General features: G+C 45.7%; 5 protein-coding genes across 5 annotated transcripts; 2 read left to right on the top strand and 3 right to left on the bottom strand.

Annotated features, from left to right (window-relative positions):
* Window positions 1-3,958: 3,958 nt before the first annotated feature.
* Window positions 3,959-6,975, top strand: CCR75_003283 (uncharacterized protein; the record flags this gene model as incomplete). The annotated part of the gene is given in 8 exon segments (XM_067961380.1): window positions 3,959-4,112; window positions 4,317-4,390; window positions 4,444-4,972; window positions 4,986-5,061; window positions 5,122-5,433; window positions 5,516-5,797; window positions 5,999-6,253; window positions 6,316-6,975. The coding sequence occupies 8 exon segments, from the start codon at window positions 3,994-3,996 to the stop codon at window positions 6,973-6,975; spliced, it is 2,307 nt and encodes a 768-aa protein (XP_067821928.1). The 5' UTR covers window positions 3,959-3,993.
* CCR75_003282 (uncharacterized protein) lies at window positions 5,967-9,329 on the bottom strand (the record flags this gene model as incomplete). Its single annotated transcript, XM_067961379.1, has 3 exons — window positions 5,967-7,116; window positions 7,178-7,490; window positions 7,692-9,329. 3 exons carry the CDS (start codon window positions 9,327-9,329, stop codon window positions 7,019-7,021), a joined length of 2,049 nt encoding a protein of 682 aa, XP_067821927.1. The 3' UTR covers window positions 5,967-7,018.
* Window positions 9,330-16,990: 7,661 nt separating this feature from the next.
* On the bottom strand, window positions 16,991-20,042 carry CCR75_003280 (uncharacterized protein; the record flags this gene model as incomplete). The annotated part of the gene is made up of 2 exons (XM_067961377.1): window positions 16,991-19,594; window positions 19,672-20,042. 2 exons carry the CDS (start codon window positions 20,040-20,042, stop codon window positions 19,312-19,314), a joined length of 654 nt encoding a protein of 217 aa, XP_067821925.1. The 3' UTR covers window positions 16,991-19,311.
* CCR75_003281 (uncharacterized protein) lies at window positions 17,034-18,986 on the top strand (the record flags this gene model as incomplete). Its single annotated transcript, XM_067961378.1, has 1 exon — window positions 17,034-18,986. One exon carries the CDS (start codon window positions 17,034-17,036, stop codon window positions 18,984-18,986), a length of 1,953 nt encoding a protein of 650 aa, XP_067821926.1.
* Window positions 20,043-20,343: 301 nt separating the features above from the next.
* On the bottom strand, window positions 20,344-21,455 carry CCR75_003279 (uncharacterized protein; the record flags this gene model as incomplete). Its single annotated transcript, XM_067961376.1, has 3 exons — window positions 20,344-20,713; window positions 20,778-20,888; window positions 20,960-21,455. 3 exons carry the CDS (start codon window positions 21,453-21,455, stop codon window positions 20,532-20,534), a joined length of 789 nt encoding a protein of 262 aa, XP_067822209.1. The 3' UTR covers window positions 20,344-20,531.
* Between the last annotated feature and the right edge of the window lie 1,238 nt (window positions 21,456-22,693).

The following is a 22,693-nucleotide window of genomic DNA, read 5'->3' as shown; positions in this document are numbered from 1 at the left end:
AAGACATTCTTACGAGTGTCAGAGGAATTTTGGTGGCCACATCTATATAGATGGGTGGCCAACTATATTCGCTCTTGCGAACATTGTCAGCGCATTAAGCCTGCACCGTCCAGAAGTGCGCCACTGAAGCCGCTACCGATTCCAACCAACTGTTGGAAGTCAGTAAGTCTGGACTCTATGTTTAGCATGCCGCCCGATCATAAGGGTCGGACAGGGCTAGTCGTCTCTGTAGACAGACTGAGCAAAATGGTGCATTAAGCACGATGTAAAACATCGATCACAGGCAAGGAGGCAGCTCTCTTGTTCTGGATTATGTTTACAGACTACATGGGATGCCCGAGTCGATACCATCGGACGGAGATCCACGTTTTACGTCTAGTTTTTAGCGACATGTGTTTGAGCTGCTAGGCAGCAAGCTCCACATGTCGACCGCAGATCATCCACAGACTGATGGCCAAAAAGAACGTGCTAATCGGGTCGTGGCAGACGTCTTGCGCACTATAGCAACTTTCAAAGAGTGGAGCAAGCAATTGCCCTTTGTGGAGTTCGCTATAAATAACGTTGTCCGCGCCAGTACGGGTGAGACACCGTTTTATATAACGGACTGCGCCATCCTCGGTCGCCAGTCTCGTTTGTGGGCAGCCCGAGTCTTAGCGGGGGAGGGCCCCTCACTATGCTCGGTGCGAAAGAGGGACATGGTTACGTCAATATGGCAATGACATATGAGGGTATAATCTCACAGACTGAAACTTGCCCTAGTGACCCTGCCATTTTAGTAGTGGTCAATAAAACTACGTCTTATGACCGACCTCTTAGCAATATCATAGGCGCGTTCAATGCTAAAAGCGTGAGCGAGGCTCAACGCTTTGTGGATGAGCGATTAGCCATCACACGTAAAGTCCGTGACACAATAGCAAGCGCACAGGACAAGCAAAAAGAATATGCGGACCGAAATGGTCACAAAAATAATGATCGCATTAGAGTGGGTGAAAACGTACTATTAAGTACTGCTACCCTACCTGAAAATGCAACAATTTCTGTACTACCTGGAGGTACTACGAAGTAGTTGCCGCGTTTCATTGGGCCTTTTACGGAGGTAGAAGAGGTTGGAGACCTAAATTATAGGCTCACCCTTCCCCCGTATATGAAGACACACCCCGAATTTTACGTGGGTCGTCTGAAACGGTATGTAGACCCAAATGAGGTCACATATCCCCATCTGGCTAAGGAGACCGATGGTGACGCCGACTGTGAGTCGAGCGTCGTTCGGGTGAGGGGGATGGTGAAGGCGAGAAGCTATAGGACCGATGCCTCCCACCACGAACATGACTTGGAGAGCGAGAGAAATCACGCGAGTAACGTGGATCCCTCAGCATTATCTTTTCAAATAGGTCCAAGCGAGTCTTCAGGCGTTCATAGCCTTCGCTCGGACATCAACGAGATCCGAGGTCAGTCGCAAGACTTAACCCTCGAGATCAGAAATACGTCGTACAGCACCGCTTGACGCATGTGACTAAATGGACGAAGGTAAGGCAGCCGCGAGTATGTGGGCGAGATCGCTACTCCTATCGGGCGCCACCTGCACTGATGGATGCGGGTGGGAATCAACGCATCCTTGTTGGAAGGTTGCTTGCCCACCACTCCGTGAGGCAAGGGTTTCAGATCCTCGTCCAATGGAAAGGTTACCCGAAGAGTTTTGATTCTTGGGAACCGATCGATACCCTACGTATTGATGTGCCCGGCTTGGTGGCTGCCTATGAAAAGGAGCACCAGCTGAGGCCACTTCGCTAGTCTCAAATGGACTAGCAGAAGCAGCGTAGTGAAAAGAAACAGGGGGTACAGTACCGCCCATGATTTCTTTCACACGCAAGCGGGCGAAATTATTCGCTGCGACCGCTGTTTCATCGCATCGGAATGCGGATGAATGCGGCTCAAGAATTCTGCCTCGTATTGGTCGAGCGTTCCATTTGAACACAACACGACCGGGATCGGGAAAATACGCCGAAGCAACTTTCCCTGAGCCCTCCATGATTTAAGGACGCCATAATAATTATGTGCGTCTACAAGAGCGCGCTCTAGGAGCGACGCTCTTGTCCCGTTGAAACGAGGTCATTTAGATGAAGGGGGCATCTTTGGTATGCTACCCGTCACATAGCCACGTTCTAAACGACTGGCTTGTGACACCGACAGAGCAAGTTCACGTGTCGTCGGTGGAGCTTTAAGCTCCGAATCCTCTATGTCAGAATCATTATGGATTATGGCCTAAGCATAAGGCGTTGTGGTTATACCCAACGGAGAAGCGGCTGCGCCTTGATGCGCAGCACTCTCATTGTATTCGCTGCGCTATCCAGCGCAGACGGCGAGACAGCATTCGTAAATGTTGCTGTCTCCATGTTGTGAGCCATGAGAGAAGTTTGGATGGGCAATAATGCGCCATCATCCTTCCTCATGAGCTCGTTGTCCGCATCACTTTTATGAGGTGACAGCAATTGTATCGACTCATTGTAGTCCACAATGAGCGACGGATCAGCATCCTCACTGTTAAAGTGGGATGGATCCTTTGGGCCGTTTAACGCGACAGCAGCAGTAGCTGTCGGCGTTTCGACTAAGGCATTAGACGCTGCCGGCGAAATAACGCGGCGCGTGCGCTTAGTGTGAGGTTGATTGGGCGTCTTCGCAGACGACTCACCAACGTGGCCCCTTTTAGGTGGCATATTTGGCGCCGAGTATGGAAACACAGGTCGCTAGAGTGATTGAGTGAAGTAGCGGCGCGTAAAGCTGCTCGCAGTTCCTCTCTCCTCTTTGACGAATTTAAAAATGTAAATTTGTTCTTAGAGGGGGATGGTGAAACGGGCTAAAGTTGTTCTAATGTTACACAGTCCCCGTTAAGTACATTTGGTGTACTTAAGGGGATGGTCAATTACTAAATTAGAGTAATTAGACCCAGCACTCGGGTGTGGTGCGCATTTGTGACTAACCCGGTGCATTCACATTAGAAGGGATGACGGCTAGCATCATCCGTGATGACGGCTAGCGTCATCCGTTACGCGAGGTATCTAGAAAGATACGCTCGCAATACATATTAAGTGTTATCTATAGAGATGACATTTTGATTGGTAAAAATAGGTATTAATATTTAATACGATTAAATATAAATCAGTCTGAAAACTATTTCCTACTTGATTAGCGCGCAAGAGGAGCCGGACTACTGCTCCCGTGACGACACTTAATCAAATATCTAGTGAGTTGTGTGAGGACGCTAATGCACCCACCACAGCTACCTCACTGCACGCAAGAGAAGCAGGTTAAACCGCTTCCTCGCTGTGCTAGTGTGTGTCTAAGTAAAGCGTGGCCGCATTACGACGTGCCCGCCTACAACCTCGCTCAACGAATTTGTACCTTAAAACGAGTGTCGTCACGGAAGCGAATATCCGTCTTCACGAGCGCACAAATTAGCTAGAAAATAGCTGTAAGCCTGATTAATGTTTGATATAATTATATATCAAACCTTTTTAAGTAATGAACAAATGCCATCTCTACAGAACGTGGCGAGTGTATTGTTCCGAAATCCTCTGCTCGCAGATGACGCTAGTCGTCACCCTTTTCAATGTGAATGTTCTTATGTAAATCACATTTAAAAGGGTGGGACACTTTTTGATCCTCACCCTAGTGGCAGGTCAAATTACATCATATGAAGTAGTTAACTTCTAGTTAAGTGTACTTAACGGGTAGTATGTAGCACTAGCATTGCAAAATGAGTAATTAACACGATCGTGCTTCAGTTGATGATTCCAACGTACGCATGGTATTGGAAAAAATACGACATTCTGATGGTGGGACAAAATTGGTGTTCTGCATAATGTAAAAGCCACAGTCGTTAATTTCATAATTTAGTCGCTATGAGAATTTTCCTGCACCTCTATTGGCTGCAATTGGAAATGCCGCTTTCTGATTGGTTTTAAGCACGATTGGCACGAATTTTGGCTTCTCGACATGGCACTTGCTGTAGATGCATCTACGTCTCGTCTACCTTATCTTATTTATGAGAACGACACGGTGATATGCCAAACGAGCGACGGAAGAATGTTCTTTCAGGCCATTGCAAGAGGAGAGTACGTCAATACAATCGACTTGCTTGCATTGCTTAGTCTGAGTAAAGGTTATTCCATCGTGTGGTTAACGTGTCAACTTAGAACCATCCGCGTCGGTAAAAAGTTATCGAGCTTGACACCTGTAATTGGCTCCTTTTACGGGTAAAGTGTCGCGCAGGACGAATGAAATAAAATAATAAATACGAAAATAATTGGCATAAGCAGTACCATCTTCGAGGAGCAGAACAAGAAATTAGTCAAAGTGACAGGTGGACTCTTTCCGGACCCCGTAGCCCCAGGTACATCCGTATGAGGCAGCCCTTTGTAAAATGTTTCTAATATTTTTTTTTAGAAACGGGCGAAGGGTTTGCTTTGGACGGAGACAATCGCCACTATGCAGACACCAACTCGGCACAAACGTTAAAGCAAACTGATATTGGCGAACTTCGTGAGCAAGGAGTCTCGGGTCAAGAAATTATTCAGAAATTGGTGGAAAACAGCTCGACGTGGAAGACAAAAACCGAGTTTTCAAAGCAAAAGTACCTGAAGAAAAAGCAAAAAAAGTATATGCCTCGTGTGCGCTTTTTGCGCTGTACTGCCGAGTCTTTATGCCGCACGTATCGACTAAAAAATCCAAGCAAAATTTGCAATTTACGGGAGGATTCCTTGGGTCAGATGCTCGTTTACGGAAACGTTTTTGCAGGAGGACAAGTGCTGGTAGTGGATACGTGCATGGGTCTGGTTGCTGGTGCAATTGCTGAGCGACAAGGAGGCTCTGGAAGCATCATTTGTTTGTACGAGGGTCAGCAGCCTGCTGCAGATATATTACGTCGATTTAACTTTGGTAACGTCAAAGCCGATGGCCTGTTTGGTAACAAAATGTGACTATAACAGCCCTTTATCGACAGACAAGCGGACGCTCGAGTCTATTCACTATATGCCATTTAAACATATTCGAATGCTTGAGATGGTACTTCGCACATGTGCTGTTGAATGACAATGTTTTGACTCATTCTCCTTTCAATCTCAGAACGAAGAAGCTTTTATTGAACCCGCGCAGTTAGCTAGAGACGGTATGACGCAGGAAGAGCGCGAGCGCCTTGCTGCAGAACGAGCTAAGAGCTTTACTCCGGAGCAGCAAAAGCGTTATGCGGACAAAAAAGCTCTTCGCGAGCTTACGAAGCTGAATCGTCAAAAACCGGCAACAATTCGTAAGAGGGTTCGTGAAAAGTCGGACAGCCTTATTATCGCGGCGAATTTTGACCCTGAAAAGATATTGATGGCTCTCCTGCCATATCTTGACTACTCCAAGCCGTTTGTAATCTATTCCGAGTTCCTCGAGGTGACTTTTCCTTCCGGTTATCTTGACATGACGTCATGAACTCGACAATGTTCTTATGTTTAATCTATCGTGTGTATGGCAGCCTTTAACATCGACTTTTGCCACCCTTCAAAAGATGGAGGCTATTATTGATCTGCAGTTAAATGAGACCTGGACGCGTGAGAATCAGATTTTGCCGGGGCGAACCCACCCGGAGATGAACATGAGCGCTTGTAGTGGCTACTTGCTCTCGGGGATAAAAATTTCGGACATTCCTCCACTGGGAACCTCAATAATCGCTCAAATGAGCCGGGAAGACAGTGGCAATTTCGAACCTGACAAGGCTCCGGCTTTGAAGAAGCAAAAGGCAGAGGAAACGCGACAGGTCGATGCAAAAAGTAGTACTACTTGCTAGTGGTTTATTGATGACAAAGCGAATAGCTACTCCATTGTCTTTTAATATCGCACTTTAAGTATAAGCAAACCTTGCAACAATACAGCTAGCTGACAGGAGCTTGAGCACAATAGTTTTCTTAGAATTCACGTAAGTTCCTTAAGAGTTTATTTTATCGATCGATTTTTTAAGCTACCTTTAAAAAGCCAAGACACTGATATGCGTCGCTTCTTGAATGATTTGGAAAGCAAGAGGTTGGCATTGCGATGCGCTTCGACCTCGAGTAGCTCACAGCAGGTTGGACGCGTGGTGGTCATCACGTCAGGAAAGGGAGGCGTGGGTAAGACGACAGTTACAGCCTCAATGGGCTACGGGCTAGCACAACGTGGCTTTCGCACGTGCCTGATCGATTTCGACATTGGCTTACGGAACTTAGACTTGCACCTGGTTCGTCATGAATTAAAAAAAAGCAACATCGTGTGATTTCTTATTCAAAGGAATATCTCTAGGGGTGTGAGCGGCGTGTCATTTTCGACTTTATCCATGTAATCGAGAAGAATTGTCGCCTGAACCAGGCGCTGATCAAGGACAAACGTCTCGAGCGTCTGTCGCTCTTAGCTGCGAGTCAGACGCGCGACAAGGAGGCGCTGACCGTAGAAGGCGTTGAAGACGTTTTAGACGAGCTCAAGACCCAATTTGACTATATTCTGTGTGACTCTCCTGCTGGTATCGAGTCGGGGGCCCGCCATGCCATGTACTTTGCTGACGACGCAATTCTCGTGACGAATCCCGAGATTTCAAGCTGTCGCGATTCCGACAAAATGATTGGCTTTATTGCAAGCAAGTCCTTGCGGGCAGAAGAAGGAAGAGAGCCAGTGAAGCAACGACTACTCGTGAATCGCTACGATGCCAATCGAGTCAAGAATGATGACTGTTTGTCAGTGGACGACATTGAAGAGATGCTAGGCTTACCCGTGTATGGAGTAATTCCCGAGAGTGCTCACGTTCTGACGTCGTCAAACATGGGGCAGCCAGTGATTACAGCAAAAAATGAACACGCAGCGGTGGCGTTTGAAGACGCAGTAGCACGTTTTCTAGGCGAAGAGCGCGAAATGAAATTCTTACAACCAGAACCTCCCAAAGGCTTATTCACTCGCTTCTTCTCGTAACGTCAGAGCAATAAACATGGCATTTAGTCAAAAAACTGCTATCTCAACGTCGGCTTTTGTCCTTCTTCTTTCCTTTTGTCAGTGCATGCATTTCTTCAGCTTCTCTTTGCTCAATTTCTAACGCATTCAAACGCTCTAGAACTGTAGTGAAACAAGGGCATTAGCAACACGAATCTATTGTATACTAGCAAACCTTCAGTACCTGATGATAGTTCCTTGTAACGAGCTTCCGCAAGCACAAAGCCTTCCCGTTTAATTTCTTTCATGTTCAATTCATGTTCCACGGTGCTCGGGCGTCTCATTATTTCCGTCGTCCACGTCGTGTCAGTCCGCGCGAAAAAATCGCGCAGAGTCTCCCCCATCTGTGGTGTACGCTCCACATCATGCAGACCAAGCTGCTCCTGCAAATGCTCCATCTCAGCACGAAGGGACTTGCGGTGACTCTCCTTCTTCGTTTTCACTCGTTTGTCTTTCTTACCAGTCTGAATCCTCACTTCGTCCTCACTCCCACCCTTCTGGGTCAGCATCAGCATGACTCGCTCCACAGTTTCTTTCTTTTCTTCAGGTGCATCATCCAATTGTTGACGTATCACTGCCCCTCTTTCATCCTCATCGTCATCATCTTCATCGTCCTCGTCGTCGTCATCATCAGAAGATTCCTCCGTCTCACTAACTTCGCCCTTCCAAATCTGCAACGACATGGTACCAGGAAGCACCTCCTTCCATTCGTCAAGTCGCTTCAAGTCTAACGACCAGCAATCATCCAGTGTAATCTCGCGATCGCCGTCTTCGACAACGCCACCATATACGTACAAAACGCTTCCGCGGATCATCAAAGCTGGATTAATGCGCGGACAGGGGGCTGGAGCGACGTTCTCATCTTCTATTTTCATCTCGAGTTGAGTCTCCTCTACATCCAGATTTACCACAACGTCTTCGTCCTCTTTCTCCTCTTCTTCCAACGCATTTCCAATCACATCCACCACACTCCCTTCCTCGTCTTCTTTTGTCTCTTCTTCTTCCTGTGTATCTTCAATATACACAATATTGCCCTCATCATCGACGTACCCAAATTGTTTCTCCAACATCGCATCAAAGTCTTCTACCTCCTCCTCTTCGTCCTCGCCTCCTTCGTCACTTGCGTCTTCATCCTCAATCGTCCCCTTTTTTTTCTTTCGTCGGCGTTTGCCCTCAACATTTTTCTTCCCGCGTAGCTTAAACTCAAACCATCGACGACGATCCATGTCATATACAAAGAGATCATTGTAAAACGTGGACTGCATCGTATGTCGACGTTTCTCCTCATCCAAGACACCACCAAAGAGTATAAAGCGCTGCCTATGCACAGTCACAGCGGCTCCGCCACGTGGACTCGGAGCTTGGCCTTTTCGCGACAACTTCTCCCACGTGGGCGACTGTCGTTTCAATACAGGAGCCAAGTTGAGTTCCCACAAGTCCGAGTACACTTTTCCTTCGGACTTTTCACCTACATTTTTGACCTTGGCATAGCCCCCATAGACAAACACAAGATCCTTTGATGGATGTACTGCGAGCTGACAGCCACTACGTTCAGCTGGAACCTGTCGATGCAACGCATAGACCACTTTTTGCCACTTCAGCTCGGCTAAATTGAACAGATACAAGTCATTAAACCACTTGGTCTCTCGTGCTGCCTCATAAAACCCGCCAAAAACGACCAAATAGTTTCTCCACACCACCATACGGTGTCCACTTCGAGGTGACGGTCCTCCCTTCACCTCCAGTTCTTCCCATGCACTCGTCTTAAGATTCAATCGCCACAAATCGCGATAGTGATGGAATTGATCTGCTGTCGCAAATTCTCCTCCAAATACGTATAAATGATCGCGATAGACTGCCGATTGATGGCTACATCGTGGAGGTGGTGAGTTTGGGGAGCTTATGCTCTTCCAAGTAGCCTCTCGTAATACGTCGGCCTCAGTAGAAACAGCTTCGAGTGACTGTTGCCCCTCGTCGGCGTTCTGTTGCTGCTTTGCTTCCAAATTCCACTTGAACACGTCGTTGTAGCATTCATTCACGTCACCATCAAAATACTCGCCACCGAATAGTAGCATTTCACCAGATGGAAGTGCAGAAAGCGTAAAATTGGCTCTGGGTGATGGTTGTGGCACGGCTTCGACAAGCACTTGTGTACGCTCCGCGTCCTTCTTGCGGAATTCCTGCAGGATGAGCTCAATGTCCTCTTCATCGGTGCCCAATGCTTTTCTGTCTTTTTTGGCGCTTTTTGCAGTCTGCTTAGCCTTTTTAACTTCCAGACGATGCACCTTGACAGCCGCTTTGTCGGTCTTGCCGCTGCCACTCTTCTTTTTGCCCATACCTGAATCGAAAGACTTGGTAGGTTAAGATGACGAAAAACAATGAAACGTTTAATTAAGGGTATTGATATCCCACAACAAAATGGCAAATTATTTATTTATTTCTAAAGAAAAGTTGTGGGAGTAATAACTTAAGTAGGAGTGGTTTATTTAAATTATAAATAAAGAAATAGTTCGAAAAATAGTTGTGGGGATATCAATTTTAGTTGTGGGGATATCAATACCCTCAATTACAGGATAAAACTTTTCGGCCAATACGTCTAAAATGACATTCATTGAATATCGAAGCGTTTGCATTAAAAAACAAAGCTTTAATATCAAGATTCGAGTCAATATTTAGCTCCACGCGTGATTTTCATTTTTGACGTCCTGATAGCAAAGCTAGCGTTTGTAATATGGAGACATCATGACTGTCTATTACATATAATTAAGTACAATATGTTTGAAATGTAAGGAGTGTATCGTTACATGAAATTAACACTTAGGAGATATTATTCGCACGGAGTTTTAATTATCCCCACAGGAGTTAAGGGGTGTTCTAATTTCTATGTAGATTTAGCAGATGCATACGGCAAACCATGCACTTCCTTATAAAATTAGAGTTTGGGTAGTAAAAACATACCTTGCAATAATCTTGTCTTTGTTGCGGACCGTGAGCTTTCCCTCATGAATGGACTTGCAATCCTGTTCCCCTCTTGCAAAAATATGTTATGCATTTGGCATATCGAAAAAAATATACTCCGAAATGTTCGCAAGCATCTTCCTGCTGGAAGTGAAGGACAGATGGCATTTGATTTATTGATGAAGGAGCATTGGAAGGCTGTTGCCAATGCAGCAACAGAAGAAAGGTACCAAGAGGTAGTGCAACCCCTCTCGCAGTTTTGCCCTGCAGAGGCCTTCAATTATATTCAACAGCAATGGTTAATAAACATTTATCATTTTGGGCACACTTCGACACAACGAGTGGAGAGTGCACACTACAGTCTTAAGAGATGGGTACAGTCTTCAACAGGTGACCTACTTATCATTCATAAGATAATCGACCAAGCCTGCCTATTTAAGCTCAATGAGATAAAGAAGTAAATTGCAAATCACAAAACTTGCCGCCTTGCCCTTTTAGGCGACGGGATATTATGGCAGCATGTGATAAAAAAAGGGAGCCAATAATATGTTGAAAAATATGTATCATTGTATTCCAGATATCACTATGTACTTTCCCTAACTATGACATATTTAGATCTCCAGTCATGCATAGAAATCAGCACACCAGCATTCATTACGCCGTTTTGAAGCTGAATTTGGTACCTGTGATGGTGATTGCTGGTAACTGACGATATGTAGTACGGGATGGCCCTGTGTGCATCGATTCCTCCTTCCTGCCCCGCTCTCTGTGGAAATCTCTAACAAGCACTGGTGGCATGATCAATCAGCACCAACAACTTCCATCAGACTAAATCTCACGTTGCCAGTTGCCTACACAAGTCAAGCACCATCTTTCCACCAGTCAGTTGAACGAATAACAGCAGAGTATTAACAGACACCTTCTCGATTGCAAAGGTTGATGGATAAGACGTTCTCCAGAACAGAGGCAACTGATAATACGGCTACTGTTCTTGACCCTGTGCTTCGACGTGGTCGTGGTAGGCCTGCAGGGTCTCTTGGTGCCAAAGGGCTGCGTCGTGACCTTTCGTTTCATGAGCATGTCATAGTTTAGAGGCAGCAAGAGTTGAATTTGGTACCCCTGGCAGTGTCACTGCCAGTGAGAGAACGCGTGCCCAACGTACTTGCCGGCGTTGCCTTCAAGTTGGTCATGCCAGGGCCAGTCACAGATACCCCCTTCGGCCAGCAGCACAAAATCCGTAACATTATAAGTATATATATATGAAGCCCATTAATCTCTAGAAATAAGAAAAAAGCTAAACTCTGGTGGGGATAATAAAACTCCGGTGGGAATAATATCTTCCTTTATAAATTATCTAAAAGGTAGAGGATATTTGGAGAATATTACTTTACGAAGTAATATTCGGAAAGCTTATCCATCGGTAGATATATACCATAATATCTACTTGCTTCGCGGTCAAGTCAGCACTGGACGCGCGCAAAGAGATAGACAGATGAGACTTTATTACATGTTGTGTATCAGTTAATAAGAAAGTTAGTATTAAATAGATAAAAACAGAAGAACTTTATTATATTAAATACAGCTTACTTTAACCCTCTTTAAAGCAGTGATTTAAATAATTTACTTTTAACCCCTTCAAAGCAAGTGTTTTAATATGGGTTAAAAGTAAATTATTTATTATTATTAGGCTCTTCTATTTTATCTATTTGATACTAGCTCAATTATTGACTAATGTCGTGAAGTGACCTGAGGCACCACTCGCACTGAAGCAGTGCGAAGTGGACTTGTACTGAAGAAGTACAAGTCGGCAGTACCCCTTTACACCTAGAAGCACTTTGAAGTCCGTCCAAGGACCACATTTCCCACATTTAACATGGACATGTTAGATGATAGTGGGAATACGCATCACGTTTCCCCTGAAAGCTATTCCTTTCTAAGTGATATAGAAAGGAGTGCGGTTGAACGAATGAGTTCGACCGTACGAAACGATGCTATCCTGGCATTACTGTCCAATTTAGACAGAGATGCCCTCCATTCAACTATCGCCAAGGTCATACAACATGAACTTGACGAGAGGAAGGAAAAAGTAGCCTTGCTGAATTAGCAATGATCTCAACAGGCAAAACTGTTGAGGTTATAGCAGGTACAGACCCCTGTTCCTGGAATGGCGCCCACGCATCGTCCCGAAACCTTAAAGATAGACGTCTCTAAGTATAGAGGAGTCGAAGAAGACTCCCTCTTTAGATGGTTTGTCGAGTGGGACGATGCCATAAGGGCACGTCACATCATCGACGAGCAAATGCAAGTCGCATTTGCTCAGTCAAATTTGGCAGGTCGTGCCAAAACTTGGGCACTAGGCCTCAAGTTGCATGACCCATATGTCTATGTCTTCGCTAGAGGTTCTACAAGCCCGGCTTAAACAGCCATTTGAACCACCTAGAGCTGAGTTCAGAGCTCGATCGGAGCTTCTGAAACTCAAGCAAGGCAAGCGTGATGTTCACGCTTATGCTTAGCATATACGACTCTTAGCGAGTTGTATCAGAAACAACCCAGTTCCTCAACACGCGTTGATTTCCATAATCCCGTTCAGTACTTCTCGGTACTATCACTCTTAACTCCAATGTTATGAGGGACACCTCATCACCAGGTGCAGAGACACATAATGATTGTGTGTCTGGAGCAACTTTTGTCAAAAGATTTGTAAATTCTCTTGAGGTTTCTGGATCAGTACCCCTACTGACCCCGTTAATTTTTTGGCGGTCCACCACGTTGTTGTGATTTCGCAACAACGTCGGACCCGCGATCTTTGCCTTTTTTGGCATTCAGTCACATAATTTGTCACTTAGAGCCCTAGAAGACTGTGGGGCGTCGAATAACATTATTCGTCGCCAGTCACTAGAGGGTAGTAGGCTCAAATATATTGAGCGCGACATCCCTCCAACGAGGATGACGGTGCGTCTAGCGACAGGCGCATCGATACCAGTAATGAAACGCGTAGTGAAATTTCACTACACGTTAAGAGATTTACAGTACGATGATGATTTCATCGTACTGGATTTGGATGACAAATTTGATGTCATCCTAGGTTTACCTTGGCTCTGAAAATACGAGCCAAGGATCAGCTGGTAGCATCGATCTGTAAAGATGCCTGCCACTTGTTTATCGGATGGCCATTCGATGAACGTCTTGGAGCGTCCACAAGCTTGTGGATGTACTACGAGTGAGTGCGATGGCCTCACATGTGGTACGGTCGTTAGTACAACTGCACAAGATCACAGTGTGATTACCAATCACATTGTGGAGTCAGCTGCCGGCGGCTGTGTTAATGCTCTGGCAGCGCCGAAGGTCCACCATTCGAATAAGTCGAGTGGATTGGTACATGAATGTACGCCTCAGTGGGCGACAATCAAGGAAAATACTGGTATCCGCAGCACCGTGCAAAAAAGCAACAGGCCGTTGTCAATAGAAATTGATGTAAGCTCGCACGCAAACGTGCCGACAATTTAATGTCCGACTCCGTGCTCTTTAAGCTCGTAGCAGAGCTTAAAACTGGACATCCTTGACGTAAGACGAACGGATTAATCCAGTTATAGGTGACGTATAGTCGTTAAATGAAATACTTCATAATCTGGCCTGCGTGATAACGCATCAGCCAAGCATTTTGCTTGCCAGGCTTATATTTCACTTCGAAATTGTATTCGACGAAAAATGAAAGCCATCGAGCCATTCTCTGAGAGAAATGGGGCGACTTTGTCACGGTGCAAAAGACGCTTGATCTGTATATATCACAAACGGCTTAGAGCCTAGCAGATGAATTCTGAATTGGACAAGAGCATACTTCATAGCAAGCAACTCTTTGTCATGTACGGGGTAGTTCTTTTTTGCAGCTTTAAGCTGTCTAAACTCGAACGTTCTCGCTCAGCATTATCTATTCGTAGCAGAGCACTACCGATGGCAAAATCCGATGCGTCACAGACGACGCTGAAAGGCCAATTTGGATTTGGCAGAGCTAGAATCGGGGCATGGATACGACCATCCTTAACTGATTTGAAAGATCATTTTATGTGCTATTCCAGCACAAATTCGTGTCTTTTTTAAGGAGATTGGATAATGACCTAGTCATATCAGCGTAATTCTCGCTATGTTTGTGCAAATAGTTGGCGAGGCCCAACCACTTACGTAAATATTTTTGGTTTTTGAGACCGGCCAAATAACTATGTTTTTACCTTGGCGGGATCCGCTCTCAGGCCCCACTTCTCAATAAAGCACCCGAGAAAAGGAATTTTTTCTGCGCCAAAAATGCATTTAGATGCATTGACATACAATTTATTTGTACGCGTATACTCACGCACTGCTCGCAAAATGGTCTATGTGGTTTTCCACATCCGACCGACCCTGCTCCGCACGACTATGGACAAAAAATATCAAAATAAGTCTCTGCATAACCTCGACGAGGGTGAAACAATTGCGTCGTTAGACGATTAAATGTAGCCGAGGCGTTGGAGAGCTCTTGTGGCATAACCAACCACTCCATAGCATACCGGTAAAGGTGATAACAGCTGTAAGCGGAATATCACAAGCTCTCATGAGCAGTTGGTGGAACCTAGCTCTAAAGAGCATGTAACGAAGGGGACGCTTCAAAATGAACTGTTCCCTCTGTGATGCAAGTCATACCATTTACAAGCGTATGCAACTGCTCGCCTCGTATTTCTTTGTGACGTTCTAGACGCTTCGCGTCTGTACTGTCTCAACGCCGAGACGATCCGCCTTTTAGAGGCCGAAATATGCACTTTCACAAAGTTTCAAAAAAACTTACGCCTGTGTACCTTACAAGCTCTTCGAGCACATTGGGGTCGTCTATTAGACCGGAACCCATGGATCTAAGCCTCGTTGAGGAAGAAAAAGAAGAATTTTAAATTGTGGAACAGCCTAGAATCTCCGCAGATGTGATCTGTGCGAAAGCACGAAACACTTACGCCGGACCTACCCTTTACGCAACGCGCGCGAAGTTCGACAGAGGAAAAATTTCGACATACACCAGGAATCTGTTACGGTGCGAGAAAACGTTGATACCCGTTAGGGGCGGGGCACCTTACTGGGGAAGACCTTAGCTCTGTTGAACCTCTGGGAGATATTAATAAACAGGCCTAGCTTTAAATGAGCTCCATGCGTAAGGAAACGGAGTCTGAGTATAATCCTGGCGTGTTAGTCGCTCAGACGACGGTTAAGGGCTTTCATAAGCCATGGTCGATTCAAATTGGCTCAGGGACGTCTTGCGATTATGCTCGACGTCTTTTCTTGAAGATAATCATCAATATGCTGATGCGCTTAAGCGCATGGTAGTTATATAATTACTGTTCGCTTAGCGACTGGGACTCGTGTCACTGCTCCTAAAGTTCCGTTGATCTTAGGTATTAATTTCTGGACTTTGACAGTGTGGAACGCTGTCATGTCGTGATTTTGATTCGAGAGGTGATCTTATCATTGGCGTGGCCAGCTTGAACGCCATGAGCTATCGATCGATTGGAGGTCTAAGACCTTAAACGCAACGCGCAATGTTCCTAGCAAACCTTTGGAGACTCATTAACCCTCCTTGCCAGGCAACGAGAGACTATTGGCGCAGATCACTGACCGAATTTGTCAGTTGCTAGACATGGGAATGTCTGAGTTGATGAGCCCCTATGTTAAAAAAAACATTAGTCTTGAACCCGGCTCAGGAAAAGGGGTGGGACGGCACGTACACCGTCGAGTGCAAATGGCACTCCTTGCAATAACGAATCACTGAATGCTGAAAGCATTGTAGGCCTAGGGCCGAGTCATCAAGGCTGTAATATCCCTAATACACGTGAAATGGCACGTCTAAATCCATCGAGTGTGGCGGCCGAGGTGGCACCGTATTTTAGTGTACTATTGACAACTTTCCAGGGCATGTCGGGTCAAACCACGTGAAGTGACACGAGCCTTAGGCACTATATCAGGTACAGAAATGTAACGAGTCGGCATCGATGCCGCTACGTGGGTCCTGAACCCGTCCGATAAGGGAGGATTCGTATTGGATAAAGGCTTCAAGCCTTGCGTCCAGAACCTCCGGTCCCTAAAACCGAATTTGTTGTAGCCCAAACAAGGTTTTGAGCTTCTTAAAGGCTGCGCGTTTCGCCCCTAAAAACACGGAAAGTCTTCATTGCAGCGGAGGCTTAGTCATATAAAGACTCATGCGTAGATTGACTACGAGTGCAACCAGGTGTAGCGGAGCTACCTTGCTCCTTAAATCAGAGCAAGACTTATGGACTCAGAGAATCACTTAGATAAATAGAATAATAGATCCAACAACTCAGTGTGTTTTACAAGCTCTTAGAGCTTAATGAATCTTAGTTGAAGAGATTCAGGGGTCGTATCGCGAAGTGGCAACTAGTGCTTGAGAGTATATACTTAGAAAGGCTCCTATCTCTCGTAGATCAATGCGCAAGTCTTAGGGAGGCATTAGACGCTGTAAGATCAATAGGGGAACTGAACTCTTCTTAATCATTTAAATTTGAACGCTCACCCTAGCTGTATTAAATAGATTTTGGCCGCTAGATTTTTCATCTGGCGGCTACCTCATATGTTACCCATAGATCGAGAATATCTGTTGTAACATTTTATATTTGGATTAATCTCATCCAAATGTCAGAATAGAAACAATAATTTTGGGAACCATTAAAAATTTTCTCAAATGCTTGTTTAATATCACTTCGGCTGGTGAACCGTTGTTGTGTTACGTCTACTTTATGGGTAAATGCAATCTTTCTAGCAAATCCCAAATCGTAAAGAAGCAATTACAGAATGACCGTAAAATAAAATGTTATCAGCATTTAAATTTAAACTTTGCTTTGAATGTAACCCTCAGGAAATAATAAAGGATCGGACGCCAGTGAGAAATAAGATTCACCTTTGCTTTCGACCAATCCGATTCAAATATATAATTTTTAAGCCAATCCCCTCCTTCGCCACTAAGCGCGTAGGGGACTCGATTTATCCGTCGCGACGACGAGCTCCAGCACTCCGTCAACTATAGACTTAAGGCAATACACACAGAGCCATCCATGTATGCGGGGAACTCACCCATCGGGGAGAATGCAGGCGAGCGCACAAACTCAAACGTATGGAGAGATACGTCGGAGGAGGAGATGTATGGCAGCTACCTCGCTCCTGGCGTAAGTGAAGCTGTGAGTGAAGTGCCCATGATGCGCCCTACTATGGCGGCTCGGCACAGCACGTCGACGCACCAGGAAATCGCTGTGGGCCAGCTGGATGACACGGCTGGATCGGGAGGAGCAGTGGCGAAGACGTATTCGGGTCGGAAGGTTGTGTGGCCCGGTGCGGTCTTTTTGCTGCTGCTTTCGGCTGTGGCGCTGAGCTTGATCGCGTACTTTGGCGCGGAGGCGTACCATAGTGCACAGTTGCAACAATCATTGACCGAGGCAGTGACGGTAGTCGACCGAGAGAGGAAGGTCATGAGTGTTAAGACGTGTTTGCTGCCTGACTATGCCACGGTGGATGGCAATATTTACGCTATCAACACGAACAGTGGCGCAAAGGAGAAGCTCGTGTTTACTGGCATCAATTGGAGTGGCATGGAGAATGCTGAAGGTGTTCCCCACGGTCTGGCCACAAAGCAGAGCTACCTGGACGACATTGCGGCTAATCTGTCGGAAAATGGCTTTAACGCTGTCCGGCTTCCGCTCAATGCCCAGATGATCCTTGACAATTCTCCACCAAACACGCGGCTCTTTGTCAATAGACTCGAGACGGATTTAAATGTCGAGTCGTATATCGACATGATCAAGAAGGTCGTTCAAGGTCTCGGAAAGCAGCAAATTGGCGTATTACTTGATATACACAAGATTGATCCCAACTTCACCGACGATACGTCCGAGCACTTGTGGTTTACGGAAGACTATCCGATCGCTACGATATACAAAATGTTTGAGACATTAGCCACTGAGCTCTGTAGCGACTTGGAGTATAATATTGTTGGGATCGATCTCAAGAATGAGCCAGTCGGGGGATGCTGGCCCGCTGACGACACGGAGAGCTATTGCGACCCCGACCTTAATTGGCCTCGTGCTGTCGAGACTATTGGCAACAAGATTCTGTCCATTTGCCCCAATTGGCTCATTGTGGTCGAAGGCAACTATGCAGTTAATACTGTCGCTGAGATCAACGGCGCTAACGTAACGTACAACGATTGGTACGGAGCGAGTCTGCAGAACGCAAGCGTGAATCCAATCAAGCTACAGATGGACGGCAAGCTTGTCTTTGCCCCGCATTTTTACTCGCCAAGTGTTTACCCATCCTCGTACTTTTTTGGAAAGCAATCGTCTAAAGGTGACACTGTGTCTGTGACCGAGTATCCGAATACAACGGAAGGCAATGCGTTGCTAAAGGCTGCAGTGACGTCTGTGCTGGACAACGCTTTTGGCAACGCCGTGACGGACGTTGGGGTGCCTACATTCTACGGTGAGTTTGGTGGTATCTACGGCGCAGCCGAGTTGCTGCCGGGTCTCACGAGCACACGTGTGATTGAGATCCTTATTCAATATGCCAACGATATGAACATGACGGGCGGCTTTGCGTGGGCTATCAATCCGGACGGATCCTATGACTTTAACGACGAGTACAGACCTGATGAGCCGTGGCAGTACGGCCTGTACAAGACCTCGGCGTGGGATTCTTACAACATGGACTTTGCGATTGGGTTACAGAATTTGAGAGGAAGTGGCAAATTCCCGTGTTTTTCCAAATATACAAGGGTGACGGCTTCGTTTTCTGGCAGTGGAAGTGGGGCCATTGTTACTACTGAATCGATCACTGAAAGGCCACAAAGCGCAAACTCAACGGCACCGGCGTCTGCTTCGCCTGGTGCCGCTGGGGTGTTGACTCCTGCTGCTCCTGCAGCTGTTACGCCTGCCACAGTTGAAAGACCAGCTACGCCTGCAACACCTGTGAGAGCTGCTATTACAGCGCCATCGAGTGAGACGGCTACGGCGCTCTAGTGACAAGGCGATGCATGCAAATACCTGACGCTGGAGCTGCTTTCTTGCCGATACCATTATCGAGGCTCATAGGTTCTTTTTTAGTCTAAATCCATCAATAACTTGCATATCCATAAAAAAATGAGATTATAAAAATCCGCGACTTGTGGAGGGAAGTTTAGGTTATACTCTTTGATCCCAAAGGCTTGGTTTCTGTGTAACTTGTATTCAGGCCAAGCCTTAGCGATTCATGCAGGGCCACTAAAGTTGCTGGTTTTAAGTGTCATGCACTGTATTCCTTGTAGAAGCAATATTGCCCTTTAAAAATACAAGTGTTTCAAGTTTTTTACGCTGTCTTACTTTTTTTCTGTAGTCGTCCCTGTTCGACGGCACACGCTCGCTTGATGGCAGCGTTCTTATCAAGCAGTTCATAGTATCGACTCTGATACGTCTGCAGCTTGGCAGCGTTGCGCGTCTGCTCCTGCTGCCGAGCCAAGTTTATTTTTTCCGAGACCGCATTGGCCGTTTTTACCGCATGCCCGTACTGGGCATTGATGCCGTCCAGCAAAGTCGCCCGCGTCTCCGCAAGCTTCGTTCCATAGCCTTGCTGCAGCTCTAAATTAATAACCCTACACCAAGTAAGCAATCAATATTTGTTGTATCACGCATTGTTCGACATAGAGCGTCATAAAGGAGTGAGTTATACCTGTTGCTCTGATTTTCTACCGCCACACGAAGCTGCTCAACTGCTCGCATCCACGCTTCTAGACTCTGCGCGTGCTTTCCTGTTGGCTCCTTGACCTGATACCGATTAAAATCAATGGCGTCAAGTGGTACTCTTGCCGCCACTCGTTTAAACTCGCTCTGCAACCGTGATTTACCACTAAATGTAGGCGAGTAGGGCGGCAAATAGGCTAGATATTCGTCTTGAGGCGGGGAAAATGTCGCCATTTCATCGACAATCTGCGCTAATACCTTTTTTTGACTTTCAGGCTGACTGTAATCGGTGTCGAAGTAGCCCAGCGAGTCGATAAGAGCGCGACTCTGGGCGAGCAGCGGGCACAAAGGCTTTGCCATGGCTAAAGTATTGCTTATTGGAAACTTAAAAAAATAATTTTGTCTCGGATTGATACTAACCTAATTTGTGGTAGAGTCAATGTAATTAAGGCAAATATTCAATGGTTATGTGAAGGTTTATTAGGAACAGATCCTCTTTTGTTAATTGAACTATGTATGGAATTCAATTACATATTTTCCATCAGGTGAACAAGCGTAAATTGTCAGCAATATCCTTCCAATCTCGGTGCTAAACGCAGTAGAGATATTCTCTGACAACATTCACGCAATATTATTCTGTTTGTCGACATTCTCTGAGGGCTGTGGGTTAAGCAAAAGTAATAATACTTTCATATCAGGCTTGCAAATCTGGCTATATTACTTTTAGTTGTATGCAGTATACAACGGAAGCATACGTGATGACAGTCGAGTTTATCAAAATTTGTATCTGTAAAAATGGAAAATAACGATGCGACAGAATCGGAAGAATATCTGCTACCGCTGGCCGTCTCAAGCAACTGATGTTGCGACTGCGATAGCGGCAGCAGCAATCATGAGCGCAAAAAGACCGAAGCAAATAAGTTTCGTTTTTGAGCACTTGCAAAATCCTCGTTTCATATCGGCCTCCCGAACATTGCGCAGCGCGGCCTCTGTATTTTCTTGGGCTGTATCAGCATTATTTTCGATTTCGACTGCGCAAAAAACATCGAATATGTTAGAGCTCGCTTCGACACAAAAAATAATAGCGTCACGCACCAACAAGTTCGCCCTGATCCTGCACTAGCCCATCGACCTCGCGGTACGCCGCATTCACTTCGTGGAGCTGCTGATTGATCTTCAGTATATCTTCTTCTCGTCGAATTAAGTCTGCAGCCGTCAAGATGAAATTTTTTATCAAAAACAAAAACCTCCACAAATTTACGAGAGCGACCACGCACCGTCTTCGTTATAGCTCGTTACGTTTACCTGCGCGTAAATCTGGTCCTCATTGTATCCGTCAAAGCCAGCAGGTTTCTGTTCGTCATCTGAGCGGAAAGAGAGCGACGATTGACGCAAATTGGAGACAGCTGCCCGTTCAGCGGCCAGCAGCTTCTGACACGTTTCTTCAAAGCTCTTGAGTTGATTCTTGTAATCCATTGACAATTTTGCTACTTGCGTTTTACGAGCACGACCACTTGCAGCTTTTGCACCTTTGTCAAGCTCCTGCAATCGGCGACTTATTTTAGAAGCAAGCTTGTTCCCACGGTCCGTGAGCTCTGTGAGCTGCTGGTGGTTAGCTCGGGAATCTTGAGGCGTGCCAAATAGCGTCATCTTCTGCGCAATAGTGCGTGTTACCTGATTGAATTGACTCACCGCTTTGGACGTCTCCTGCACGACCTCATTGTAGTGCTCAGCTTCGCCCATCTTGGGCGAGTCAGCCGAATAGTAGCTCATGAAGTGGAAAGAGTTATCCTGAAGTGTAACGGAACATTAGGAAGGGTTGCGGGCTTAGCTTAGGCTTAGGTCTTCATTCACCGATTTGTTTTTATCTTGAGGATTTAATGGATGTTTTTCGAACTACGAAACTACAGGATTTTAAGTCTTCAAGCTGTTTCCCATGAAGCAGCTGCTTTATTCCCTTTCTCGTCCGAAAGCCTTTTTATTTGTTGCGCACGTCCTTAACACCGGCAGAGTCCGAAGTTGCGCTTTGCCACCGCTAACCGCTTTAAGCAAAATAACTAGAGATTAATAAGCTTCTTTAAACTAGGAAAGGGCTGTATTTGTCCTTGAGGACCTGGAATAAATTCTGTGGGTGCGAAATCTCAAGAACGACGTAGACTTTGCCAAACATAGGACCTAAATGTATGATGACCGCGTTACAAAATGAGTACGACTTTGCCAGAAATAGGACCTAAAAGTAAGATTACAAAAAGCGTACGTAGTGTCCATTTCCAATCGTCATAACGATCACCTTTTGTAAATGATATCCTCCAGACAGCTTATTAACTTTCACAGAAAAAGTAGCGCCATTCGCGTCTCGTCTGGCGAAAAAATTGGCAGCTTTAAGTATTTAGATTTAGGTGTAGTTTCTGTAGACCTGAAGTGATAAAGTTCTACATGGGCATTTCCTAAATTTTATTGGCCTCAAAGATTAGCCGGGCAACTATTAAAAATGCTGGGACAACCTTGGACGTGTGTATCTGACATGACATGGTGCGCGTTTGCTTGAATTTGATGGATAAGACTAACCTTAGCTGCTTTAAGCATAATTTTCGGTGGTAGCCCAGCACCAATCCGTATTATTTTTAAAGAGATTGGATAATGGCCTAGCCGTATCAGCGTAGTTATCGCTATATATGTGCAAGTAGTTGGCGAGGCCCAACCACTTACAAAATCATTTTGGTTTTAGGATCCGGCCAATCTATTATGGCTTTTGCCTTAGCGAGACCCGCTCTGAGGTCTCGCTTCCCAATGATGCGCCCTGAAAAAGGATTTCTTCTGCGCCAAAAATATATTTAGATGCATTGGCACACAATTTATTTGTATGCATGCTGTAACGGGGCACTACGACTTGTACTGCTTCTGTAACGGGCTAAAGTTGCCCTAATGTTACACAGTCCCCGTAAAGCACATTTGGTGTACTTAAGGGGTTGGTCAATTACTAAAATAATAGTAAATTAGACCCAACACTC

This window comes from Bremia lactucae (genome assembly GCF_004359215.1).
Source record: "Bremia lactucae strain SF5 chromosome Unknown BlacSF5_NotPlaced_18_SHOA01000004.1_1233567bp, whole genome shotgun sequence".
Lineage (NCBI taxonomy): Eukaryota > Oomycota > Peronosporomycetes > Peronosporales > Peronosporaceae > Bremia > Bremia lactucae.
Note: the sequence above shows the minus strand (reverse complement) of the source record. Positions and strands in the feature narration are given on the sequence as shown.